The sequence below is a fragment of the Salvia miltiorrhiza genome, chromosome 3 (genome assembly GCF_028751815.1).
Source record: "Salvia miltiorrhiza cultivar Shanhuang (shh) chromosome 3, IMPLAD_Smil_shh, whole genome shotgun sequence".
Lineage (NCBI taxonomy): Eukaryota > Viridiplantae > Streptophyta > Magnoliopsida > Lamiales > Lamiaceae > Salvia > Salvia miltiorrhiza.
The window spans coordinates 9,480,088-9,507,521 of record NC_080389.1 but is presented as its reverse complement, the minus strand read 5'-3'; the positions used below and the strand labels follow the sequence as shown (position 1 = coordinate 9,507,521).

General features: G+C 36.9%; 1 protein-coding gene across 2 annotated transcripts; it reads left to right on the top strand.

Moving 5' to 3' along the window:
* The first annotated feature begins 984 nt into the window (after positions 1-984).
* Positions 985-26,195, top strand: LOC131017430 (probable disease resistance RPP8-like protein 2). Of its 2 annotated transcripts, none has more exons than XM_057946178.1 (5): positions 985-1,187; positions 22,027-22,087; positions 22,121-22,138; positions 23,153-23,939; positions 24,186-26,195. In XM_057946178.1, the coding sequence occupies exons 4-5, from the start codon at positions 23,171-23,173 to the stop codon at positions 25,910-25,912; spliced, it is 2,496 nt and encodes an 831-aa protein (XP_057802161.1). In that variant the 5' UTR covers positions 985-1,187; positions 22,027-22,087; positions 22,121-22,138; positions 23,153-23,170; the 3' UTR covers positions 25,913-26,195. The 2 variants fall into 2 exon arrangements, with proteins under 2 accessions (XP_057802161.1, XP_057802160.1); XM_057946177.1 differs by having other exon boundaries at positions 23,147-23,939.
* The last annotated feature ends 1,239 nt before the right edge of the window (positions 26,196-27,434 follow it).

Sequence of the window (27,434 nt, the reverse complement as noted above, 5' to 3'; positions counted from 1 at the left end):
CGAAATTCTCTATTTACAGTAAACACCGCCGGATTCTATGGCTGAAATATTGTTTGGTTTGATGAATGTTTCGGTTTCGCCAACTCAGTGTCTTCTTTTTAACAAGTAAAAGATAAACTGTTTGGATCGATATTAACATGGGTGACTTGTTTCCTACAATCTTATGTCAGAAACAATAAGTCAACACTTGTTTCTTGTGAAAACGTGCAAATAATGATTTTATAATAAGGGAAAATATAAAAAGACTTCAACTATGGAAAAGGGAGGATTGATTTGCAAAGTAGATCGAGACGAGTAAGAAGAAGAATCACAAGAAGGTATATATTTAGATATCTTTCTAACTATAAGTCAACGCTTCAGCTGGATTCATATAATCACGTCATCTTATTATTTTATGGGTAAATTTGGTATAAAATCATAATAAATTTTCAAATTTTGGTTTTTCCCACAATTTTTCATTTTTGTTTCAAAATTCATAATAAATTATTATTTTTGAAATTTCCCATGATGACAGATTCCAATAAAAAATATAAATGACGTGTCAATACAATGTAATTACATGGAAATTATGTGACATGACAATCTAATTGCCCTTTGCGTTTTAACGGTGCTTGATCCCGTTAGAGCTGCGCTTGGGGCGGCCGTTAAAACGTGGGGGCGTTTTGCTTCAATTTTGAAACGTTGAGGTAGTAAACAGCGCTAACCCTGACGTTAGGATGTTAAAGGCGACAGGGGTGTCAACGTTGAGGGGGAAAGTAGTACTTAACCCTTAAATATGCCACATCATTCAATTCGGCGCCACGTCATTTAAAAAAATCGCTGGAAAGTCACACTATGAGAAATTCCAAAAAAAGTGATTTATTATGTATTTTGAAACAATAATGAAATTTTGTGGGAAAAACAAAAATTTGAAAATTTATTATGATTTTAAACCAAATTAACCCTTATTTTATTAGCGCTTGTTAATTATGCACACTATTTGGCTTCTTCAATGTTCAACATAATTATTCATTAACTCTCTAACATTCTGAATCCCTAATTCTACTCAAACAAAACTCACTATTGAGAGCCCTAAATCTAATCACGGTACACACCGCCGGATTCCGCCGCGCCTCCCCCAACCACTTCGTTGCACGCTCTGCGCCACCACCTCCTTCATCGACGTTGGTCCGTCGCTAGCACGCCAGGTCTTAAATCTGGTTTACTGTATCCAATACGTTTATTCTTTTTCTTCTCGAATATATACAAATTTACAATGTTGGCTTATTTACTATTGTCAAAATGGAATCAGAGTTAGTTGTGTCAATTCTAAATATCATAAGATAAGAAGAAGATTACGAGCCTATCACAGTGTGATTGCGCGATTACTCAAGCTCATCTACAAGCAGCGAGGCTGATTTTTTTCTATGATTTTCTTTTTGCCAAGAAAATAGACTTGAGCTGAATTCTTCTGTTTGTGTTTGTGTTGAATTGTTCTATTTGTGCTTGTGACTCCAAACGTCTTACCAACCACTACGCCAGATTCGCTCATAGATAACGGATTTTATCCGTTATCTATGTGCGAAAACATCCGTAATATATAATGGTGTAATGTATGTGGATTTCATACATAACGGAGATTTAAACGTTATCTATTCTATTATACATAACGGATTATATCCGTTATCTATAGTATTATATCCGTTATCTATTCTATTATACATAACGATTGTTTATATATACGTAACGGATTATATCCGTTATCTATAGTATTATACATAACGGATTATATCCGTTATCTATAGTATTATATCCGTTATCTATTCTATTATACATAACGATTGTTTATATATACGTAACGGATTATATCCGTTATCTATAGTATTATACATAACGTTTCAAACCGTCATAAAAGTTTAATATTCACTGTTATGTACACACCTATACATAACGGTTTTTTTATATTAATAACGTTTGGTAATCCGTTATGTATAACGTTTTTGACCGTAATTAGATTTCTATTTCTCCGTTATCTATTAATTTATACATAACAATATAAATGATAAAACCAACAATAATAATATTATATATCATCCAAAATATTTAATTTTATATTATTATCATAAAAAAGAATTCATACAAGATTTGAATATAGTCGAAATTCAACAACTGTTCTATCTATACTATTATGCCTTACAAAAATACTAAACATATTAAATATGCAACTAGCTAGCCATATGGTACAACTTTTCTTGTGAATTCACAAGTCTCTTCAGCTCAACGTACGACTCATTTAATCCACCACAAACCTGCCACAAAATCATACAAAGAGCCAACCAAGAATCACAATATAGAGCATCATGATAAACACTTAAAAAGCATATCAAAGTGATTGGTAAAATGGACAAAACCTATCAAGTTACTAAGCACTAAAAACTTCTCCATTTCACATTTTTTAGGAAATATTACTAAACACTAAAAGTACCCAAAATTGATGCAAGAACTCAGTAGGAATAAGCAAATATGACAGTGATGTGAGTTCCATATAAGTTGGCAATTTTTATTAAACTGGTCTAATGTTATCACATCACTCGTATTATCTTTCAAATACACAATCATATACTATATTCTTAATACTAAAAAGTAAATGCCCCTGAGATAAACATATTACATACTATCTACCCTACACACAATTTGGTCGAGGGAGACGAACCTGGAGTGTTAGAGCACTTGTATGCTTAGTCACCAGGAAATTGCACAAGTTCGCTTCATAATCCACTGTTGAATTAACGAAAAGAAGAATCCACATGAATTTATGTTCCTTTCCAAGTGCGACAACTAAGTTAAATATATCAGGTTCCATTACAAACACAGCCAAACTACAACAGCAATCGGTGCCATATAAAGCATCAAATTCATGGAGTTAAGCTTTTCCCTGCAATGACGAGTGAGCTTATTAAAAGCTGGTAGTCAGCTATGCTTTGAGAAAGAGAAGATGAATTCAAACATAGAGCAACAATTATCAAAGTAAGGATACAACAAATATTATTTCTATTAAGACAATCAACTAGACTATATATTGCTTCAACCGGTATAGACTTTACTGCCAAAAGATTTTTTTTAGGTAGAAGTCATACAAGAAAAGCAAAAACAATAGTCAAGAAAATATTTAGCAGATATTATGATTAGTTACTTATCCTTCACTGGAAAGAAGAGCCCCACTTGAAGGCTGAATAAAATATGGAGGTCTTAGTTTAGTCCTTTCTAGTTCATGATGTATCAGTTTCAAAGAAGGCACTAGTAGAAAAATATGCTTAACTTAAAGCTTTCATAGAATAATTCACACGTTGCCTTTCAATGGGGATTCAGTACCAAATCTTTTACTTGGTGCTGCACTCAAAAGTTCCTGCATAACAGCTTACAAGCACAATCAGAATGGTAAAGAACGTAATTTTTTAGTTGGTTAATAAAGCACCAGAATAAGCATCGAACCGCCATTTTAAATTGCACTTACTTGATGACCATTCTCCCCTTCCTGTATATCAAGAGGAGAAAAGGAATAAGAACCAAATGCTGAGACAGTTCCTAAGTACAATTGAGCTGAAATACTAACATGAGTAGTTGAAGGTAACTGCCCAGATAGTTTCCCTGAAGGATTATTCATTAAAGCCTGTCGACGGAGAACCTGATCTGCTGTCTCCATATCAGAAATTTTCTCTTCAAGCCTAAAAGATAGAAGATTAATGAATATACCATGAGGCCAAATAAACACAATCTATTGATTTCATTAATTTTTTTCACCTGTGAGAAAGAACCAATATTATCTCTTCTAAGGACTTAAAAAGAATAAACTAAATGGAAATAATGAGCTAATTGTCCGATAACTGATTCAAGAGTAGAAAAAAAGTTATATATCAACCTCTGCATTTCGGTCTTCAGCTTAATTATCTCTGTCTCTGCCTCCATAGCTAGCTTGTTCGACTCTTCATACTTCTTCTCTCCTTCATCTACTTTCTTTTCCAGAGAACTCACTAAACTCTGAACCAACCATTCAGGATTCGCCACAGTCTATCATGAGTTACGAAACATATATTTCACCAAGAGATAGTTAAAGCAGACCTCAAATGTTACCTTCAGCTTTTCATTTTCAGCTGTTAATTTCCATACATGATGCTGATGCTCATGAAAAATGCAAGTGAATTTGTACTAACCTCAATAGAGGCCTAGCATCTTAGCTCGGTCACATGGCTGGGATCAAGTTCGGACACATCCTTGTTAGCTTCACGGTCTTCTGCCACATACTCCTGATAACAGGGGAAAAATAAGAAATCGCTATAGAAATGGAATCAACTGGAGGAAGATGCAAATGGAATCAATCTGAAATAGGATTTACTCAAAGCAACAAAATGGAGTAAGATGCAAATGGAATCAATCTGAAATAGGATTTACTCAAAGCAACAAAATGGAGTAAGATGCAAATGGAATCAATCTGCAATAGGAAAACAGAGCTCACTTTAAACAGAATCTAAAAAGCACAAAAATGTGAGTCAGTTTTCTAGTAGACAACTACTACCATGTTGTATCTGTTCCTCTGCAGAGTGAAAGAAAGTATGACCAGAACATTAAATAGAAATGAAATCGCACAGACTGGAGACTCATTTTAATAAGCCTAATTATTAAAATTATGGCAAGGCTTAATCCAATTCAATTATATCATCAAAATTGCACAACGAAGAAAAATTAGCAGCGAATTTACTAGAATTCAACAAATAATCATATCCAATAACTTGAAAATTATCAATAGCAAGGAATGAAAGTGATTGTCCTTGGGTAGAAGATGAAGAGCTAGAATTGATAACCTCTGATGATAGCAATGGAGCGAGAAGCAAAACTAAACTTAGAAACACTAAATCTCTTCTAAACAGATAGCAAATCTAAAATAAAACAAAATAAACTCAGTGCAAAATCCATGAATTAGAGGCAACAATTAACCTCAACCCACATTCCATGTCCTACAACAACGAGATATTTACTTTGTCAATGCAATCAAACACAAAATCGAACAAACTAATGTGCAAAAATAGAAAATTGTACATACAATGACAGGGGCGCGACGAGTAGGCGGCGCTGGTCGCGGTGGCTTGGGTAAGCAGACGAGAGGGGCGGCGATGAGCAGGTGGCGCTGCTCGCCGTAGCTACGGTTAGCAGACAAGAAGGGCGGCGCGACGTGGCAGGCGGTGCAGTAGCGGCGCCTAGGGATAGCAGATGACAGGGGTGGCGAAATTAGGGCTTCCTTCCCTTTCCTGTTTCAGTTGATTTCTTTGATTGAGAGAGGTGAATCGAGAGAGAGGGTCCGAGAAAGTAGATGCGGCGCCAGAATCGGAAGCAACAACTGCTCGTCGGCGGAGGCATCAACCGCTGCAGTGAGGATTCCGATTTGGAAGAAAGTTAGGATTTTCTCTTGCGTTTTCTTCACTGGTTTGAGAGAGACAATTTGACGGGGTGGAGAGCAGACGATTTGGAAGGAAGTTAGAATTTTAGGTCGAAGAGGGTGGAGTTTAGATCTGGGCCCTAGGGTTTCAGGCGGAGAAATTAAAGCGGGCGAGGCCGGCGCTCCTCCCCGGAACTTCGGCGACCGCGGCGGCGGAGCCCTAGCTGCTCCGCTCAGCTTGAAAGAGAAGGGGGAGATAATTTTCTGTGTAAATTTTTAGGAGGGATTTGAGAGAAACATGAATTTCAGATAAGTTTTTAAAAAATTTAATTTTTTTTACACATAACAGTTTTTAAAGCAATGATGCATAACGGTTTAATAAACCGTTTTAAAATATGCTCATAGATAACGGTCGGCTTAACGGTTTTATAGTACCGTTATGTATGAAACTAATAGATAACGCATAAACATAACGGATTAACCTAAACCGTTATCTATTTCCATGGACAACAGTACATAGATAACGGTTTTTTGTGAAAACCGTTATCTTTTCCAAAAATGCGCTCATACATAACGGTTTTTAAAAAAAACCGTTATGTATGTGCATTTTTGTAGTAGTGAACTGAGCTACTTTTCAAATCGTTCCATTTGTATTTGACCATTTGAGCATTTGAAATTCAATTTTTTGATTACTCGAATACCGAATTGCATTGAGGGCACAACTTTCAACAAATTATAGTTTATATCGGGTTAATTATAGTTTATAGCCCGAACTGTCACGACCGGCCCTAATTAAGGATAATTAAGCCGGGGAAACCGTGACTAATGGAGGGAGATTAGAAGCGGGGTAGAAAGGGGAATAATCAAACAAGAAAGGATCGCATTTCATCATTGTTAACAACATGGATATTTATAATATAACGGAGTTTTAGTCGTATAGACTCAAATAATTAGTAAGTTCGGATAACTCCGACTTATCCAAAATAACATAAAACTTCTGAGTACGCAGCGGAATAAGGTTCTGATTACATGTATGAAGACATGTAACCCTAGAGTTCATTAATACATAATAAGACAAAGAGTCCCGCTCGTCACTTCATCACCATCGGCAGCTGCTCAACCTGCACATTTAGAAATATATGCAGGGCTTGAGTACAAAAGTACTCAGTGGACACGTATGCCTAATTATAAAAATACATGCTTCAAAACTGTAAATTGTCATGCCATCATAAACAGTACAGCAAGGGAGTTTTTCGCTAAAAGGCCCAAGCTTACTAAATTCATTTGTGATTCTTAAAGTTCGTCTGCAGACTAAGTTCTCTTGTAATCTATCATATCTGGAACTTTGTGCCGGAGAGGTGGCCACCTCTCACGGTCACTTGACCGGCCAACCCGCTAGATGACTCACGGTCACTGGTGTACACTAGCCCTGGCAGGATAGCTATCAACTGCTCAGGACCCGAATTCGATTGCATAATAACTGGCAAAGCCACATCAGATAGATATCATACTAAATATTGAAACATTTATGGCAAGACAACAGTTGAAATAATTTTCAGTTCAATGATTTTGCAATGAAATAACTGTTCAAACATAACATTAAACTCATTTGATATATATGAAAGTAATGCCCACCTGATAGAAATTTTCTGTGGTACAGTAGCTCCTTGACTGATTATTAATCTCGTGTTTGACCTTTATTACGAGAATATAAATAAGATACTGCTCGAATAAAATCCTCAATTAATGAGAATGCGTAATTTAACTATGCATGACTCATATTCCGATAATTATTATTCTGAGATAATAATCAGGGAATTTCTATTGTTAATCCTAATTGTCGAAATAAAATAATTTAAATAAGGCTCGTCACATGAGGTCGGATAGATTATCATAATCAATCCGTTCTCATCGGGTGTTCTAATCCGTCAATTAAATAAACCCCGTTCCTCGTAGTCAATAGAAAATAAATACTTCAACTTATTCGCTTTATAATCTCATAATTAATCGGGCTTAATAAATAAGAACAAGTAATGTTATAAAATTAAAAAATAAAATAAAATAAAAAGGCTCAACATAAGGCACATAAGAATCACAATCAAACATCATCAAAACATGCTCTGCTTTTACACTGACTCAACTTCAAAATTTAATCTGTTCTGACTCCGACATCTCCTGGACTCGAGACTCATACCGAAAGAAAGATCTTCGAGTCTAGTTTCATAAAAAAAAAATAGAGTCGAAAACTCCAAGTGGTTTGAGAGATATGACGTTTTTACCACGATCTACCATGTTCGGCAGTTTTGAACAATTGAAAACTTGTATTTTTGAAAAATAGTAAACGTTGTCAAACTGGGCTCAACTTTGGTGGATATCTAAATAACACAATAAGGTTAATACCATAAAAATTTGGAAAGCTAGATCACCCAGGAAGCTACTGAAATAAATGACTCTTTTCTCTGTTCTCTGAAATTCTCAGTAGTAATGTGCAGTTTAGGTTTTGCATTTTAAAGAAGTATCATACGAAGTTGGAATGGCTTGAAAGTTTACCAGGGTACTCAAGACTCATGTAGGGACTTGCTATAAAATTTTCAAAGTTGTTAGACATCGACAAACCGTCGATCACAGTAGGTCAGTAGGCCTACGAAATTCATATTTATAAGTCCTTAAAAATAATTTATATAAATCAAGAAATAATAGTTTAATCCCAAAAATATTCATTAAAAGTCCATCCTAATTTAAATAAAGAACGGACCTCATTTAAAATAAATAGTCCCAAACTTGTTACGCACATACACTAAATCTTTCACGAAACATCCTTTAAAATAAACTTTGATACATAGAAAATAATTCAACAACTTGAGCTCTTAAGGGGTTGTTTTACAACAGACACCAAATCTACCTCGGATCTCCAAATGAGGCTCCAAAAGACATTCTGGAAACTAGACATTTCAAGGATCATTCTCCAATTTGAATCGAATGAAAAACAATTCAAACGAGCAAGATATGCCCTCTCAAAGATGGGTATTTAACAAGCAAAAATCTGTAAATTTCATATTTCCAGATTACAACCAAGTCAGTGGGCTTTCTTTAAAAATTCATATCTCCCTTTACAAAACTCCACTGGGAACCCCAAAGGTCAATCTGGAAACTAGGGAGAGATCATAACACTCTCCAGTTGGATTTACTCTAAGAACCTTCATGGTTTAGAAGATATGACTATCTAAAGTTCAGTGCACAAAAAGAGTTCAAGTTTGGCAGATTCAGAACATAAATCGGAAAAACCACTTTAAGCTTCACCAAAAATTCTAAAACTGAACAAGTAAGTTCCCAACATGTCAGTGAATATTCAGTAGAAAGATAGGCTTGAGAATCAAATATTTAAGTCGGCCTTTTCCACCTCAAAGTCGTAGATTTGTAAAATCTACTGGATGGTACATGGAATAAGAACTAGATTTCAAGAATTTATACCGGTTGTTTCCCTTACTCAAAAATGGTGAGGCCGATGTCAAAAGAAAGATACGGGAGTCTAGAGTGACATATTCAAGTTTCAAAGGTTTTCACCGATTGAAACTTTACTTATGATCTCCCCAAAGATTGTTTACCAAATATGTATTCCAGATGGGCAGTGATGTTTACAAATTCATAAATAAATCATGCGAGCTCTAAATATTCTGAAATTTTACCAAAATATAGAAAATGTATGAACGATGATACACAATTAATTTGAGAATTTTTGGGAACCGTTTGGATGATATGCAACTGAATTCAAAATAAAGAAGCTTAGTATATACCTCTTCAAGTTACAATTTGGAGTTGGAGGAAACTCTCTCTCCCTTTCTCAACTTCTTCTACACGTTTTGGTGAGGGAAGAAAAGACTTGATGGCTGGAACAATATGTGTTGTTGCATAATTGAGTTGGTGGTGAAAGTGGTGGGGAAAATGGTGGTGAAAGTCAAAAAGTAGATTTAGTGGTAAAATGGAGTGGGGAACAAAATTAATGGAAAGAAAAAGAGAAGAAAAAGAAAGAAAAAAAAATGTAGAGGAGAATTATTGATGTATTTTCTCTGTCTCGGTGATTCTGTAACTGTAAGATGGATCGTGTGCTCGTATATGCTTGATACTGTTTATTTAAATAAATCTCGTATTTCGACATGTGATTTCTCGCTTAAAACGATAAATTATAAAATGAATCTAAATTAAATCCGTAGATTTAATTCGTTTGTTGTTCTAATATTTAAATTAAATCCGCAGATTTAATTAACTCACGAGTCAGAAATAAATCACGACTTGAATAAAGATAAAATCTAATTTCATCTTGCTTAAATAAATAACGTGACTTTGCTAAGTCAGTTATAACTCTGAAATAATATCATTAACTGCTTTAACAATATAAATTCAGGATCATAAGCTGAATTCATATTAGGATAAAAACCGTTTTCATTCACTGATGAACAAAAATAAACACTCATTACTAGATTTAAAATATATAAAAGAGCGGGTCACTACATACTACCCCTCTTAACAAAAATTTCGTCCCGAAATTTGCATATTTCTTCTAAAACAGTTCGGGGTATTTCTCCTTCATTTTGTCTTCAAGCTCCCACGTGGCTTCCTCTTGTCCGTGGTGTCTCCATAAGACTTTCACTGATGTGATTGCCTTATTCCTGAGTTGTTGTACTTTTCGATCTAGAATGGCCTCTGGTCTTTCTTCATAGCTCAAGTCTGGACAAAGGATCATCTCTTCTTGGTGGATTATGTGCTTTGGATCGAAAACGTATTTCCTGAGTTGTGATACGTGGAAAACATTGTGAACGTTTCCAAAGCTTGGCGGTAACGCCAACCTATAGGCTACTGGGCCTATTCTCTCCAAAATCTCATAAGGTCCTACGAATCGGGGCCTAAGTTTTCCCTTGACACCAAACCTAGTTATCCCCTTGGTAGGAGATACCTTTAGGAAGACCTTGTCTCCTATTTCAAACTGTAATTCGGTTCGGCGTGCATCAGCGTAAGATTTCTGTCTATCTTGCGCCTCCTTTATTCGCCCTCTGATTTGGCGGACTATCTCAACCATCTCATTGACCATGTCTGGTCCTAAAACTTTTCTCTCACCCACTTCATCCCAATAAAGCGGTGATCTACATTTTCTTCCATATAATGCCTCATATGGTGCCATATCGATAGTCGTCTGGTAACTGTTATTATAGGCAAATTCAATCAACGGCAGCACTGCTTCCCAACTTCCACCCCTGTCTAACACCACTGTTCTCAACATATCTTCGAGGGTCTGAATTGTCCTTTCAGACTGCCCATCTGTCTGCGGGTGGAAGGCGGTGCTGAAATTTAACCTCGTGCCTAACTCTTTCTGTAAGCTTGTCCAAAATCTAGATGTGAATTTTGAGTCTCGGTCTGAAGTGATTGACACGGTACACCGTGTAAGCGTACAATCTCTCGAACATACAACTTAGCTAACTTGTCTGACCCATGTGTGATCGGTATTGGTATAAACATTTTGTAAGTCGATCCACTATTACCCAAATGGCAGTGTTTTCTTTCTTTGTTTTGGGCAAACTGGTCACAAAATTCATTGCTATGTGCTCCCACTTCCATTCTGGGATTTCCAACGGTTGTAGTTTTCCATATGGCCTTTGGTGTAAGGCCTTCACCTGTTGGCATGCCAGGCATTTCTCCACAAATGACGCTATGTCTCTCTTCATGCCTTCCCACCAAAAGTGTTTCTTTAGGTCCTGATACATCTTAGTACTCCCTGGGTGGGCAGTATAAGGGTATCATGAGCCTCCCTCATGATTTTATCCTTAAGCTCATCATCGTGGGGGATGCATATTCTTCCCTCAAAGAGGATAGCATTATCTGATGCTTCTTTATAATTCTTGACTCCTCCTTTCCTTACTGCTTCCCGTAGTTTCTCCATTTTCTCGTCTTTTCTTTGTGCTTCTACAATCATCTTTCTCAAGCTAGGTATTGTTGCAACAACGCCTGCTATCGTCCCTGGTGGTTTAACCACTTCTATGCTCATTTTTCCAAATTCTTTGATGAGCTCATTCTTTTGGGTGACGAGACATCCCAACCTAGATTGAGTTTTACGGCTCAATGCATCAGCTACTACATTGGCCTTACCCGGGTGGTAGTTAATACCGCAGTCATAATCCTTCACTAGTTCGAGCCACCTCCTTTGTCTCATGTTAAGGTCCTTTTGCTCGAACAAGTACTTCAGGCTTTTGTGGTCTGTGAATATCTCACACCTAACTCCATATAGGTGGTGTCTCCAAATCTTCAGCGCATGCACCACTGCAGCTAACTCCAGATCATGAGTCGGGTAATTCAGTTCATGTGGCCTAAGCTGTCGTGACGCATATGCTATCACTCTTCCATCTTGCATCAGCACACAACCAAGTCCATTTTTGGACGCGTCTGTGTAGATCACATATTCCTTGTTAGCTGCTGGGACGGCTAACACTGGTGCCGTAGTCAACTTTTCCTTGAGTTCTTGGAAGCTCTTCTCGCACTCCTCTGTCCAAGAAAATTTTATTCCCTTCCTGAGTAGTTGCGTCATTGGCCTTGCAATTTTGGAAAATCCTTCCATAAACCTCCGATAGTAACCTGCCAATCCTAAGAAACTTCTTATCTCATTAGGGTTAGTAGGCGATCTCCATTCGCGCACCGCTTGCACTTTCTCAGGGTCCACTTTAATTCCTTCTGATGACACAATATGTCCTAAAAAGTGACTTCGCTGAGCCAAAACTCGCACTTGCTGAATTTGGCATAAAGGCGCTCCGTCCTCAACGTTTCTAGGACAATTCTCAGATGTTCCTCATGGTCTTTCTCGTTCTTCGAGTAGATCAGGATGTCATCTATGAATACCAAGACAAATTTGTCTAAGTACGGATGGAACACTCGATTCATGAGGTCCATGAATACGGCTGGCGCGTTGGTTAGCCCGAATGGCACAACTACAAATTCGTAGTGGCCATACCTAGTTCTAAACGTCGTCTTAGGTACGTCTTCTGGTCGAATCTTCAGCTGATGATAACCAGATCGCAAATCAATCTTCGAGAACACGCTGGCTCCCTTGAGCTGATCGAAGAGGTCATCTATCCTTGGTAAAGGATATTTGTTCTTGAGTGTCACTTTGTTCAGTTCTCTATAGTCTATGCACATTCGCAATGTGCCATCCTTTTTCTTCACGAAAAGTACGGGTGCACCCCAAGGTGATACACTTGGCCTAATGAATCCAAGTTCCAAAAGTTCTTGCAGTTGTATCTTGAGTTCTTCCAACTCTTTAGGAGCCATCCGGTACGGTGCCTTTGAAATGAGAGCTGCCCCGGGCTCCAAATCAATGGTAAACTCAATTGGTCTGTCCGGTGGTGGCCCTGTCAGAATCTCTGGAAATACATCTGAAAAGTCCCGTACAATTGCTATATCTTTTATGCTCTTTTCAGTACCCAGTTCTTCGTGCAAGTATACGAGGTAAGCTGGGTATCCCTTTTTCATCATTTTCGTTGCTTGTAGGGCGGAGATGATCATCTTTCTTCTTCCCATACTAATTCCGTGGAAATGTGACGGCTCCCTTCCTGGGGTCGAAATGATATCCGTCTTTCGTTACAAAGGATGGTGGCATAGTTCTCGGCTAGCCAGTCCATTCCTAGGATTATGTCCACATCTCCCATCGGTATAACATACGAGTTGTTCACTACAATCTTGAGTGACTCTATGTTCAGTTCTAGGTTCAAGCACACATGATCTACTGTCGTCATCCCTTCTATAGGTGATGATATACTCAACTCCTGGCCAGCTTTTTCCATTTTAAGTTTTAATGTGTCAACACAAATACTTGAAATGAAAGTATGCGATGCGCCCGTATCAAATAGAAGTACAACAGGAGTATTGAGTAGCACGCCCATACCTGCCAGGTTTCCCTGGTTGTTCTCGGGCTGTTTCTGCCTCATAGCATAGGCTCTAGCATGACGAGGCTTTTCATGTTGTTTCTGTTGTCGCTGCTGTTGTTGGCGGGCCTGTTGCTCATACGGTTGTTGAGATTGTGGTTGGTATTGTAGCTGTTGGTGCTGCTGATACTGTGGTTGCTGCCTTGGGTATGGTTGGGGCAGAGCTTGGATTGCTCGCAGAGGTGGAGCCTGGATAGGTGGGTTCGGCCTTGAACTCGTCCCATGTTGCTTATTCGGGCACCGGTTTGCATAGTGCCCCTTCTGGTTGCAGATATAGCAACTATCACTGCCGGCCTTACAGATTCCCACATGACTTTTGTTACATTTGGGGCAATGTGGGGCCCTCTGTTGGTTATTTCCCATCTGTTTCGGTGCGCCCTGGCTTCCATAGCCCTGTGACTGGAAGACCCGTCCCTGCCATGGCCTCTTCTCGCCTTGGTTCGGGTTACTGTTGTCCCATCTCCTCTTTCCTTTGAAATTCTGATTATAACTTTGATCATGTGGAGGTGCTGGCGTAGGTACAGTTGCAGGTCTTTCTCCTGGCATGGCTGCTTCAATGTCTAACGCTCGGCTGAGCGACTCAGTGTAAGACAATCCTCCGTGACTTGCCAAAGCCATCCTAATTTCGTGCCTCAGACCGGCACAAAACTTTTCAGCCATCTTCTCATCTGTGTCAACTTGTTCCGGCGCATATCTAGACATATCGCAGAACATCCTGTCGTATTGAGTTACCGACATCTTCCCTTGTTTTAGATTGTAAAATTCAGCCTCCTTTTTCTTGCGGTAGCTCTTGGGTATATACTTGTCATATATACCGGCTTTGAATTGTTCCCAAGTCAGGTTTTCTCACTGCTCTGCTGTCATCGTTTTCATCCTTGCTTCCCACCAGAAATCAGCTGACCCAGTCAACTGAAAGGACATACAAGTCAGACGTTCTTGGTTGGTGCAACGCAGGAAGTTGAAAATGCGTTCAATAGCGCGAACCCAAGTTTCAGCTTCTGCCGGGTCTCCTGTCCCGTTGAAGGTAGGTGGGTTCTGTCGCAAGAATAATTCTTCAATCCGTCGTTCTGGCTGAACAGGTGGTTGAACTATTTCGGGTTCTGGTTCTGTTTCTGGGCCTCTTCCTTCATTTCGGGGAATCCTGCCCCCTCCTCTTGGTCGTCCTCGTTTTGACGGCATTCTATTAGGTCAAAACACAAGTTGTTAATGCAACATCACAAGGCATACTATTGTTCTATCCAACTTCTCTCGGACGCCTTTGCTTTGTTGGCATTCCGATGAGTCGACATATAGTCACCAATGTAATACACAGATGCATATCATCGATTCTGTAAATTGTTTTCTTGATTCTCAAATCTCGCTCATACTCTTCCTCATGAAAGTATATAAATAACATAGCGGAAGTAACTTGCCGCAAAAGACTGATAGGGTCGCTACATAGACATGGGAAATTAGTATCAATGAGGACTATTTCATCAACAATTGAATATAGATCTGGTGATCTATCCAAGCATTATACACGATGAACTAGCTATCTAGCAAGGTCATCATGAAAGAGCTCAGTTCCGAAATGCCCTATGAACCAGCATTTTCGTACTAATACTTATCAAAATAACTAAGCCAACATAGGGGCATACAAAAGCATCGAAATGATCATCGTTTTTGAAATACACAAATAACGTCCTACTAAATGCAAAAGAGAATGTCTGTATGCATTACGTGCTTGACCCTTGGATTGAAGCATACGTGTTTGACTGATTTAATCTGATGAGTATCTGCTTGTCCTTGGGTCACAGAAAATCTACCAATAGCTAGTATATCGCAATGATTCAAATCACAAATGGCAATTAGGCAAAGTGTTTCAATAATTTGCCAAATAATTGAAAATGAATAACCATAGGGTAGAAATGAATTGACTGAAAGGTCGAAACGAAATGACCTAATAGTCTGAACCCGTTTGGCTTTTCAGATGAAGGTTTAAAATATATAGGTTTAAAGACCCATATATGACGACTACTGAGATTTTGGCCATGTGGACTGGCCAGGCCCGACATAACTACTTCTCAGTCACTCGGAAATACTTTTCCGAACTTGGCAACTCTTATTCCTTGGCTGCAAAAGGTATATTTGGTCTAAAATCACTACTTTCTTCTTAATATCTTGAACATGTCCTTGAGAATATTCTAGAGCTTCTCAAACTTGGAGTCTGCCTCCTAGTTTAATGCAATCCTTAAACATCTTCTATAGGTGAAATAAGGTAGGCTCGACCTTATTCAACAATGTTCCTCTATATGATCTTACTGTAGTACTTCTAGTACTTAGTGTTCCTTCACATAGCTCTTGAAATGCAACCATATAATTTGAAGCACTCTTCCGTGTTATTGCAAAAGACCTTCTGAATCATCACGCATTCAATAAGGAAATAGCTTTTACTCATCTGAGCACCTTTATAGGGTATGTGTCACCATGTGTAATGCTAAGTCATGGAATGACCTTAGTCAATGCTCTCATTGAGGTTACCAGACTAAATGCATAATCCAAGACGTTCTAACTGAGGCGACGTCCTCGATAGGTTAAGGTATATATATTTATCTTGAGTATATCCTTAGGGTCTCATTAGAATCTTAATTCTTTTGTTTCAGCATTGATCCACTGTCGGCGCTTCTAGCTATTATTAAACTCTAAACCATCTTCGAGAACTTCTCTCGTCTTACACACTTGCGTAAACTTTTATGATCAATCATAATGGTTAGTAACTACTAGTACCCATATCACATCTCGTCTTTCTAATTCGTAGTAAGTGATCGTAATCAATAGGGATTCTCAGTCATGTCCTTATCTATTGCGATAGGTACTGTAAGTAGAATAGTTCCGATTATCTGAAACTATAAGCTGATAGCTTTAATCGTAATATTATAACATCATATACAAAGCATTTTGACCCCTCGTAAGTCTAACTCTGAAGTTCATACATGAATCATGAAGGTTATCCTCAAGCCATAGCTAGTGATAATCGAGGCTAGAAGCGAGTCTCAGCTTATTAGGAATTAGCTAACTGATTACATCAGTCGCACTCATCACTTATAATCAATATTATACTTAAACTATCATCGAAGGCAATAGTCGATTAGGTGTTCCGTTTCGCGTGAACAATCTGAATGAAGAACTATGCCTGCTTCAGTGATTCGTGCGTGGCACTCTGCTTGCACTGCTTTCATTGGATTCTCTTCCTCTTTCTTAGCTCTTCACCATGGCTATAGTGAAATATGACTGAGTTCCTAGCTTCTATTGTTCTTTTCGTAACAGTGATCATGCATTCTTAACGCATCTAAGTTCATTGAGATATCTAATCAATCAATAATGCATAAACTTGAATGTAAGCATCAGTACATTCATATAAAACGTGAACTTCTCAATGTTTTAAAATCATTACCACATTCTTTCTTGCTGAGCATGACGATGTGATGAAGTGCTGAGCTTTTGTCGACTGACTCTTTCATACTAGTGATCATACTAGAAAAATTGGTTAACTCTAGGGTTCAGAGCAAATAAACTGCTCTGATACCACTCTGTCACGACCGGCCCTAATTAAGGATAATTAAGCCGGGGAAACCGTGACTAATGGAGGGAGATTAGAAGCGGGGTAGAAAGGGGAATAATCAAACAAGAAAGGATCGCATTTCATCATTGTTAACAACATGGATATTTATAATATAACGGAGTTTTAGTCGTATAGACTCAAATAATTAGTAAGTTCGGATAACTCCGACTTATCCAAAATAACATAAAACTTCTGAGTACGCAGCGGAATAAGGTTCTGATTACATGTATGAAGACATGTAACCCTAGAGTTCATTAATACATAATAAGACAAAGAGTCCCGCTCGTCACTTCATCACCATCGGCAGCTGCTCAACCTGCACATTTAGAAATATATGCAGGGCTTGAGTACAAAAGTACTCAGTGGACACGTATGCCTAATTATAAAAATACATGCTTCAAAACTGTAAATTGTCATGCCATCATAAACAGTACAGCAAGGGAGTTTTTCGCTAAAAGGCCCAAGCTTACTAAATTCATTTGTGATTCTTAAAGTTCGTCTGCAGACTAAGTTCTCTTGTAATCTATCATATCTGGAACTTTGTGCCGGAGAGGTGGCCACCTCTCACGGTCACTTGACCGGCCAACCCGCTAGATGACTCACGGTCACTGGTGTACACTAGCCCTGGCAGGATAGCTATCAACTGCTCAGGACCCGAATTCGATTGCATAATAACTGGCAAAGCCACATCAGATAGATATCATACTAAATATTGAAACATTTATGGCAAGACAACAGTTGAAATAATTTTCAGTTCAATGATTTTGCAATGAAATAACTGTTCAAACATAACATTAAACTCATTTGATATATATGAAAGTAATGCCCACCTGATAGAAATTTTCTGTGGTACAGTAGCTCCTTGACTGATTATTAATCTCGTGTTTGACCTTTATTACGAGAATATAAATAAGATACTGCTCGAATAAAATCCTCAATTAATGAGAATGCGTAATTTAACTATGCATGACTCATATTCCGATAATTATTATTCTGAGATAATAATCAGGGAATTTCTATTGTTAATCCTAATTGTCGAAATAAAATAATTTAAATAAGGCTCGTCACATGAGGTCGGATAGATTATCATAATCAATCCGTTCTCATCGGGTGTTCTAATCCGTCAATTAAATAAACCCCGTTCCTCGTAGTCAATAGAAAATAAATACTTCAACTTATTCGCTTTATAATCTCATAATTAATCGGGCTTAATAAATAAGAACAAGTAATGTTATAAAATTAAAAAAATAAAATAAAATAAAAAGGCTCAACATAAGGCACATAAGAATCACAATCAAACATCATCAAAACATGCTCTGCTTTTACACTGACTCAACTTCAAAATTTAATCTGTTCTGACTCCGACATCTCCTGGACTCGAGACTCATACCGAAAGAAAGATCTTCGAGTCTAGTTTCATAAAAAAAAATAGAGTCGAAAACTCCAAGTGGTTTGAGAGATATGACGTTTTTACCACGATCTACCATGTTCGGCAGTTTTGAACAATTGAAAACTTGTATTTTTGAAAAATAGTAAACGTTGTCAAACTGGGCTCAACTTTGGTGGATATCTAAATAACACAATAAGGTTAATACCATAAAAATTTGGAAAGCTAGATCACCCAGGAAGCTACTGAAATAAATGACTCTTTTCTCTGTTCTCTGAAATTCTCAGTAGTAATGTGCAGTTTAGGTTTTGCATTTTAAAGAAGTATCATACGAAGTTGGAATGGCTTGAAAGTTTACCAGGGTACTCAAGACTCATGTAGGGACTTGCTATAAAATTTTCAAAGCTGTTAGACATCGACAAACCGTCGATCACAGTAGGTCAGTAGGCCTACGAAATTCATATTTATAAGTCCTTAAAAATAATTTATATAAATCAAGAAATAATAGTTTAATCCCAAAAATATTCATTAAAAGTCCATCCTAATTTAAATAAAGAACGGACCTCATTTAAAATAAATAGTCCCAAACTTGTTACGCACATACACTAAATCTTTCACGAAACATCCTTTAAAATAAACTTTGATACATAGAAAATAATTCAACAACTTGAGCTCTTAAGGGGTTGTTTTACAACAGACACCAAATCTACCTCGGATCTCCAAATGAGGCTCCAAAAGACATTCTGGAAACTAGACATTTCAAGGATCATTCTCCAATTTGAATCGAATGAAAAACAATTCAAACGAGCAAGATATGCCCTCTCAAAGATGGGTATTTAACAAGCAAAAATCTGTAAATTTCATATTTCCAGATTACAACCAAGTCAGTGGGCTTTCTTTAAAAATTCATATCTCCCTTTACAAAACTCCACTGGGAACCCCAAAGGTCAATCTGGAAACTAGGGAGAGATCATAACACTCTCCAGTTGGATTTACTCTAAGAACCTTCATGGTTTAGAAGATATGACTATCTAAAGTTCAGTGCACAAAAAGAGTTCAAGTTTGGCAGATTCAGAACATAAATCGGAAAAACCACTTTAAGCTTCACCAAAAATTCTAAAACTGAACAAGTAAGTTCCCAACATGTCAGTGAATATTCAGTAGAAAGATAGGCTTGAGAATCAAATATTTAAGTCGGCCTTTTCCACCTCAAAGTCGTAGATTTGTAAAATCTACTGGATGGTACATGGAATAAGAACTAGATTTCAAGAATTTATACCGGTTGTTTCCCTTACTCAAAAATGGTGAGGCCGATGTCAAAAGAAAGATACGGGAGTCTAGAGTGACATATTCAAGTTTCAAAGGTTTTCACCGATTGAAACTTTACTTATGATCTCCCCAAAGATTGTTTACCAAATATGTATTCCAGATGGGCAGTGATGTTTACAAATTCATAAATAAATCATGCGAGCTCTAAATATTCTGAAATTTTACCAAAATATAGAAAATGTATGAAAGATGATACACAATTAATTTGAGAATTTTTGGGAACCGTTTGGATGATATGCAACTGAATTCAAAATAAAGAAGCTTAGTATATACCTCTTCAAGTTACAATTTGGAGTTGGAGGAAACTCTCTCTCCCTTTCTCAACTTCTTCTACACGTTTTGGTGAGGGAAGAAAAGACTTGATGGCTGGAACAATATGTGTTGTTGCATAATTGAGTTGGTGGTGAAAGTGGTGGGGAAAATGGTGGTGAAAGTCAAAAGTAGATTTAGTGGTAAAATGGAGTGGGGAACAAAATTAATGGAAAGAAAAAGAGAAGAAAAAGAAAGAAAAAAAAAATGTAGAGGAGAATTATTGATGTATTTTCTCTGTCTCGGTGATTCTGTAACTGTAAGATGGATCGTGTGCTCGTATATGCTTGATACTGTTTATTTAAATAAATCTCGTATTTCGACATGTGATTTCTCGCTTAAAACGATAAATTATAAAATGAATCTAAATTAAATCCGTAGATTTAATTCGTTTGTTGTTCTAATATTTAAATTAAATCCGCAGATTTAATTAACTCACGAGTCAGAAATAAATCACGACTTGAATAAAGATAAAATCTAATTTCATCTTGCTTAAATAAATAACGTGACTTTGCTAAGTCAGTTATAACTCTGAAATAATATCATTAACTGCTTTAACAATATAAATTCAGGATCATAAGCTGAATTCATATTAGGATAAAAACCGTTTTCATTCACTGATGAACAAAAATAAACACTCATTACTAGATTTAAAATATATAAAAGAGCGGGTCACTACACGAACTTTCAACAAATTTAAGCGTATAGCCACAACTTTAATTTATTTTTTGTATGGCATGAACTTTGAGAAACTATTTAATTATTGCCACAATTATACCGAAATTATTTTAGTAGCCTATTTTTTATCGTAATTACAGCTAAAATGATGATCAATTACCACGAAACTAGAGTTTAATGTATTTTACATGAAAAGAGATTTTCAACAGTAGGTAGCACATCGTCACTGGACCACCAGTGTAGTCGGAATCGCGCCAAAAAGTTAGTAAAACGATGCCAACTTTCAGACGCGATTCCGACTGTACCGGTGGTTCGATGACAATAGGCTACCTATCGTTGAAATTTTCATTTAGTGTAGAATACATTAACCCTAATTTGGGTGAAATAAGGTTGTTTCAACTATTTTTGGAGTACAGCTAAGAAACATTATTAGGACATATTAGTTGAAACTTAAAGCTCAAATATATTGCTTAGTATTAGTTCATAGCCTTTCTGTTTGTAATCGTGTTTGTAATGTTTCGTGCTTTAGGCAAGTCACTAGACTATATAAGTTAGCTAAGTCGTGAGTCTTGGATATAGAGACTATATATATTTTCAATGTAAAAGTTTGCTTGCTTACCAATAAAGCTCTGTTCTCCTTCAATGTTTTTCCCCTTTCTTCTTCTTTGATTTTAACAGGTTGCATCTGTCTGTCTCCCCCTTTTGCCTTTTATTCCCTTGCCCATTTGAATGACTTATTTTCTATTTTGTGTTGTCCCATTTGAAATGGCCCAACCCATAAATAGAAAGAAATTTGTCCTTAATTTTGGATTGTCGTCCCAGTTGAAATGTCTCACTAAATGTCTCACTTTACACCTTTGTCACATAATTCTTAATCCTCATGTTCATATTTTTTGAAACATTTCAAATGTTACGAAGGGGGTATATATTACCATTGCTTAAGTTATACTTCTTGCAAATTAAGTATTTTATTGTTTCTATTTAACCTACCCAATAAAATATACTCCCTCCGTCTCACAAAAACATAAACAATTGGGAGTGACACTAGTTTTAAGAAATGTTAGTTGAAAATTATTGTGAGTGGAAAATGGATCCCGCTTTAAAAAGTGTTGTGAGAACAATGAATTAATTAAGGAAAAGTATTGGTGGGCCATGATGGTTTTTTCGTGAATAAGTATGAAAATGAGGGATAAAAGATAAAAGGGTAATGTACTAAAATGGAATGTTCATGTTTTTGTGAGACGCACCAAAATGGAAAAATGTTCATGTTTTTGTCAGACGGAGGGAGTATAACTTGCTGAGTCACACTATAAACTGTAACAGTAACTGTGACTTTGTGAATTTGTAGTTGATATCAAACTCTACCTCTGAGCTGGCTAGACGAGCAAAGATAAGGAGAGTGGGAGGATTGAATCAAAAAATTAATCAAGACGAACAAACATAAGAAAATTCGCAAAAAGGTAATTCTCCCTCTCTTTAGATTTGAATAATATGAATACTCAGCATAATTATGTAGAGTTTTTATATCGAAAATTTAGATTTTTGTGCTTCATAAAATTTTATCAAGTCAAAATTCATTTTGGAAGTCTTAATAAATTATTTTCTTCATTTCATCTCACTTGACCTAGTTATTTTCGATACAGTTATGTAGAAACAAGGATTGTATTGTAAAGTGTGTGAGGCCATATTTATCATAGTGAAAATCGATTATCTAAAAACAAAAATAGGCCAAGTTGAATGGTGCAATCAAAAAAGAAATACAAGCCAAGTCAAATGAGACAATCAGAGGGATTATTAATCTAGTAGTTCAACACAAAGTTGCGCGTCTTTATAGTTAGTTATGACTTGAGTATTATCACCTCAGTTGTTGTTTTCCAATATATATGAAGAATATATAATATAATCTTTTATTAGTCAATAATTGATTATTGGAGTGAATGAATCTATAATTAGGTTATATTGTTTCTTTAAACTTAGTTTTTTAATAATAAATGCTAATTTTGATTCATTATATTAACTAGTGTATAACCGTCAAAATTCCACGGATAATTATTTTGATTGTTATACTCCCTCCGTCCCACTAGACTTGGCACACTTGCCTTTTTTGTTTGTCCCACTAGAATTGGCACTTTCCTAAAATAGTATGTGGTCCCTACGTTCTCTACTCACATAAAATAAGTGGACCATACCTACTTTACACTCTTAACCCTTTATTCTTAATCTCCGTGCCCAACTCAAAAGTGTCAAGTCTAGTGGGACGGAGGGAGTAATAGTTATAATAAATGAAAAGGAACCCACTTGGTACAGGTTCTAAACCTTAACTCTATAGTTATAATAAATGAAATAATTAGTTGAGTAAATTCTATTCAATCCAAAATCATTTTTTTATATACTAATAATTTATGGATTTGTTGGAATTAATGTGTTATTTGGTAGCTATTAATGTTGTTAAATTGGGTATTAATTAGGAGCAGTTTGGTGGAAGCATAAACATGTCGGAGGCTCTCCTCTTATCTGTGATACAGAAGCTCGACGTTAATTATCAAGAGACCACAGCAACAGAGTACATGAAAGAGGAAATGGAAAGGGTAATTAAAGAGATGAGAGAGATTGTGGATATAGTGAGGGACAAGAAACTGGAAGAGGGGAGAACCCTAAAGTTTTTGGTATCTGACCTTGTCGACGTTGCTGATGATGCCCTCTACCTTTTCATACGAGATGAAAAATATTATGTGCACTTCTATGAGTCTATCCATAGTTGGATGGGAGAGATAAAAAAGCAGATGCTTAAACTGGGAGATGATGAGTCCAACATGAGATCATCAAAAAATGTTGATGACGAAGAAGATGACAACTATGTGGTGGGCTTGGACAAAGATTTGGAAATGTTGCTTCGCAAAAAGGTTATTGGTGGGGGAGAATACTCGAAGAAAATTCTAATCAAAGGGATGGATGGTATTGGAAAGACAACTCTTGCAAGAGAGATATACAACCATCCAACCGTCGTTGAACACTTCGAGCGCCGTGCTTGGGTATCTAATTCTACTCATTTCACTATTAAAGAGCTACTTATCAAACTAATACAGCAGCTAGAAGATCCTGAAAATCTCCATACATCTTCCTTATTGGAGAACATGGACAACCGAAGCCTCCGAGATATGCTTCGCCAACACTTGCAAGGAAAGCGATACCTAATAGTTCTCGACGACGTGCCCAAACAAATGCGCTTGAAGTCTTTCTGGGAAGCTCTTCAAGATGAAGGTATGTATGATCAACTTTCCCCTGCTTATGATCTAGTCGTGTTGCGCTAACTTAGATTTTAACTTAAGCGCTGGTTAAAAATTTATTGTTTTTGTGATCAAACTTAAAATAAATTATAGACATAATTACTGTGTAATGTTACTTTTTTAAATAATACATGACTGAATCAAGTAATCTAACAATATAAATTTTCTCGACTCAATAACCTTCTGACTTTCCCTTTTTGTATTGTTCTTATGTAAGTAGACAATGGAAGTAGATTGCTGCTCACGAGTCACACGACACATATCGACATATACGTATACGATGAAGATGTTTATAAGATGAATCCCTTGGATTCTAAGAAGAGCTGGCAATTGTTTCTGAAAACAATAAACCATGGCAATAAATTAATGGGTGAGCACAAATTCCCAATGAACTTGGAGTATATGGGAAAACAAATGTTGAGAAAATGTGGTGGTCTTCCATTAGCTATAAAAGCGGTGGGAAAGCAGTTAGCAGAAAAGAAAGTCTCACGTGAGAGTGAATGGGAACAACTTCTTGACTCAGTTGATTTTGGTTCAACACTGAAGTTGTTGGAACCTTTTTATCATAAATTGGATCCCAAACTGAGGCCATGTTTCTTCTCTATGGCCTTCTTTAAGGAAAATACAACTTTGAGGGAAGAAAAGTTGATACAGATTTGGCTTGCAGGAGGAGCAGTGTATGACTGTCTACGATCTTTATATGGTTTAATCAATGAATCTGTTATTGATGTCAAGGACAAGATCACGGAGTATAGCATGAATCCTGTGCTACACATGCTATCCACCCAAAAAGCAGAGGAGGAATTCGGTCTTGAGATGCTAAGGAACAATGGAAATAATCGACCTTGTCATCAGAGTCCTCGTCATCATCGTGTTATCATTTGTAGTAGAAACAAGTTCAACTACTCCATGGATCAAGATAAGCTTCTTGTTTCTCTCTTCTTCCACGGAGGTGGCTACTTTGATGCTAATCCATCTTATTGGAAGAGGTTTGAAAAACTTAAGATACTTGACTTGGAAGATTTTGGGTTGAAGTTTATACCAGATTCTATCGGCACATTGATGGAATTAAGATACTTGGGGTTGAGAAATAATTACATAAAAGAGATCCCAGAGTCATTGGGGTGCTTGGAAAAGCTTGAGGTTCTTGACATAGCTCAAAATTTTATGGTGGAGGTGCCAGATATTATATGGGAAATTCGTAGCCTTCGCCACCTCTACTTGTCTAATGTGATTTGCCGGAAGCCTTCCAAGATAGGCGCGCTACAGAATTTGAAAACATTAACCTACGTCTCGGTTGATAATTGGACACATGAGCTCTCGGGCTTAAAAATGTTGAGTTTTTTCGAAAAATTAGGCATAGAAGAATTGGATGGAAACTCAGATGTAAGCAAGCTCTTTGTGTCATTGGCTGTGTTGGTGCGTGTTAAACACCTAATCTTAAGAGGGTATCGTTTCAGAAGCATGCCTTGTTTGGATGAGGTTGGTAATCTAGAAAGACTCAAAACACTCAAATTGGATGGACTCATTGCCAGGCTTCCAAGAAGTTTCCCTGCAAATATAGAATCATTGACGTTGGTTAATAGTTGTCTTGATGAAGACCCCATGCCACTACTAGGGAAGTTACCCAATCTAGAGTACCTCAAATTGCGGAATGCATACACTGGTCAACAAATGGTGATCTCACCCAACACCTTCGATTATCTCGGAGTCATGTGCATCGAAGAGTTATGGAATCTGAGAAATGTACAATGTGGAAAAGATGCAATGCAAATTCTCTGGAAATTAGAAATCCATGATTGTCCATATCTAGATTCCCTCCCGGAAACAATTGAAGGGATGTACAATCTGAAGGAGTTAAAGATGGTGACAACCAAAAGCATTGCAACAAAGATGAGGAATTCAGACTTAATCTCCAAAATAGAGACGGTGAATATCAATCCATGAGCTGCAATTGGCGTTAATTTGGATAATTGATTTTTCTTCGCCTTTGGTGGTTGTGTGTTTGTAAATGACATTGAGTTGCTTTGACAATTGTGGTTTCTTCATATCTTGTTTCCACTCTCTTCCTTCTCAAGTTACTGCAGATTTTGGCAACATGCAGACAACTTGCCTCCCGATGCAGACAAGTTAATATTATCCCTCCTTGAAGTGAAAATAAGGAAGGAAACATGGTGAGCTTCTTTTTTGTGTAAAATGTGGGAAAAGAAATGAGATATTTAAATGAATAAATTTTTGTTATCCCTCCTTCCCATGATAAATTTATCCATCAAAGTAAAACACAAATCAAATTTGTGTTTGTTTTTTGTTTTAATATGATGTCACGACCGGACCTAATTAAGGATAATTAAGCCGGGGAAACCGTGACTAATGGAGGGAGATTAGAAGCGGGGTAGAAAGGGGAATAATCAAACAAAAAAAAGATCGCAGTATCATTGTTAACAACAGGGAAATTTATAATATAACGGAGTTTTAGTCGTATAGACTCAAATAACTAGTAAGTTCGGATAACTCCGACTTATCCAAAATAACATAAAACTTCTGAGTACGCAGCGGAATAAGGTTCTGATTACATGTATGAAGACATGTAACCCTAGAGTTCATTAATACATAATAAGACAAAAGAGTCCCGCTCGTCACTTCATCACCATCGGCAGCTGCTCAACCTGCACATTTAGAAATATATGCAGGGCTTGAGTACAAAAGTACTCAGTGGACACGTATGCCTAATTATAAAAATACATGCTTCAAAACTGTAAATTGTCATGCCATCATAAACAGTACAGCAAGGGAGTTTTTCGCTAAAAGGCCCAAGCTTACTAAATTCATTTGTGATTCTTAAAGTTCGTCTGCAGACTAAGTTCTCTTGTAATCTATCATATCTGGAACTTTGTGCCGGAGAGGTGGCCACCTCTCACGGTCACTTGACCGGCCAACCCGCTAGATGACTCACGGTCACTGGTGTACACTAGCCCTGGCAGGATAGCTATCAACTGCTCAAGACCCGAATTCGATTACATGATTAAAGTCACATCAGATAGATATCATACTGAAATTTAAACATTTTATGGCAAGACAATATTTGAAATAACTTCAATTAATTTAGTCATGAAATAACTTGCTTGAACGTAACATTTAAACTCATTTGATATATATGAAAGTAATGCCCACCTGATAGAAATTTTCTGTGGTACAGTAGCTCCTTGACTGATTATTAATCTCGTGTTTGACCTTTATTACGAGAATATAAATAAGATACTGCTCGAATAAAATCCTCAATTAATGAGAATGCGTAATTTAACTATGCATGACTCATATTCCGATAATTATTATTCTGAGATAATAATCTGGGAAATTCTATTATAAATCCTAATTGTCGAAATAAAATAATTTAAATAAGGCTCGTCACATGAGGTCGGATAGATTATCATAATCAATCCGTTCTCATCGGGTGTTCTAATCCGTCAAT

Excerpts from the sequence above, each read along its gene's own strand:
- LOC131017430 (XM_057946178.1), top strand. The coding sequence starts at position 23,171 with ATGTCGGAGGCTCTCCTCTTATCTGTGATACAGAAGCTCGACGTTAAT. Across the intron at positions 23,940-24,185 it reads GGAAGCTCTTCAAGATGAAG|ACAATGGAAGTAGATTGCTG; the intron begins GTATGTATGATC and ends TTATGTAAGTAG.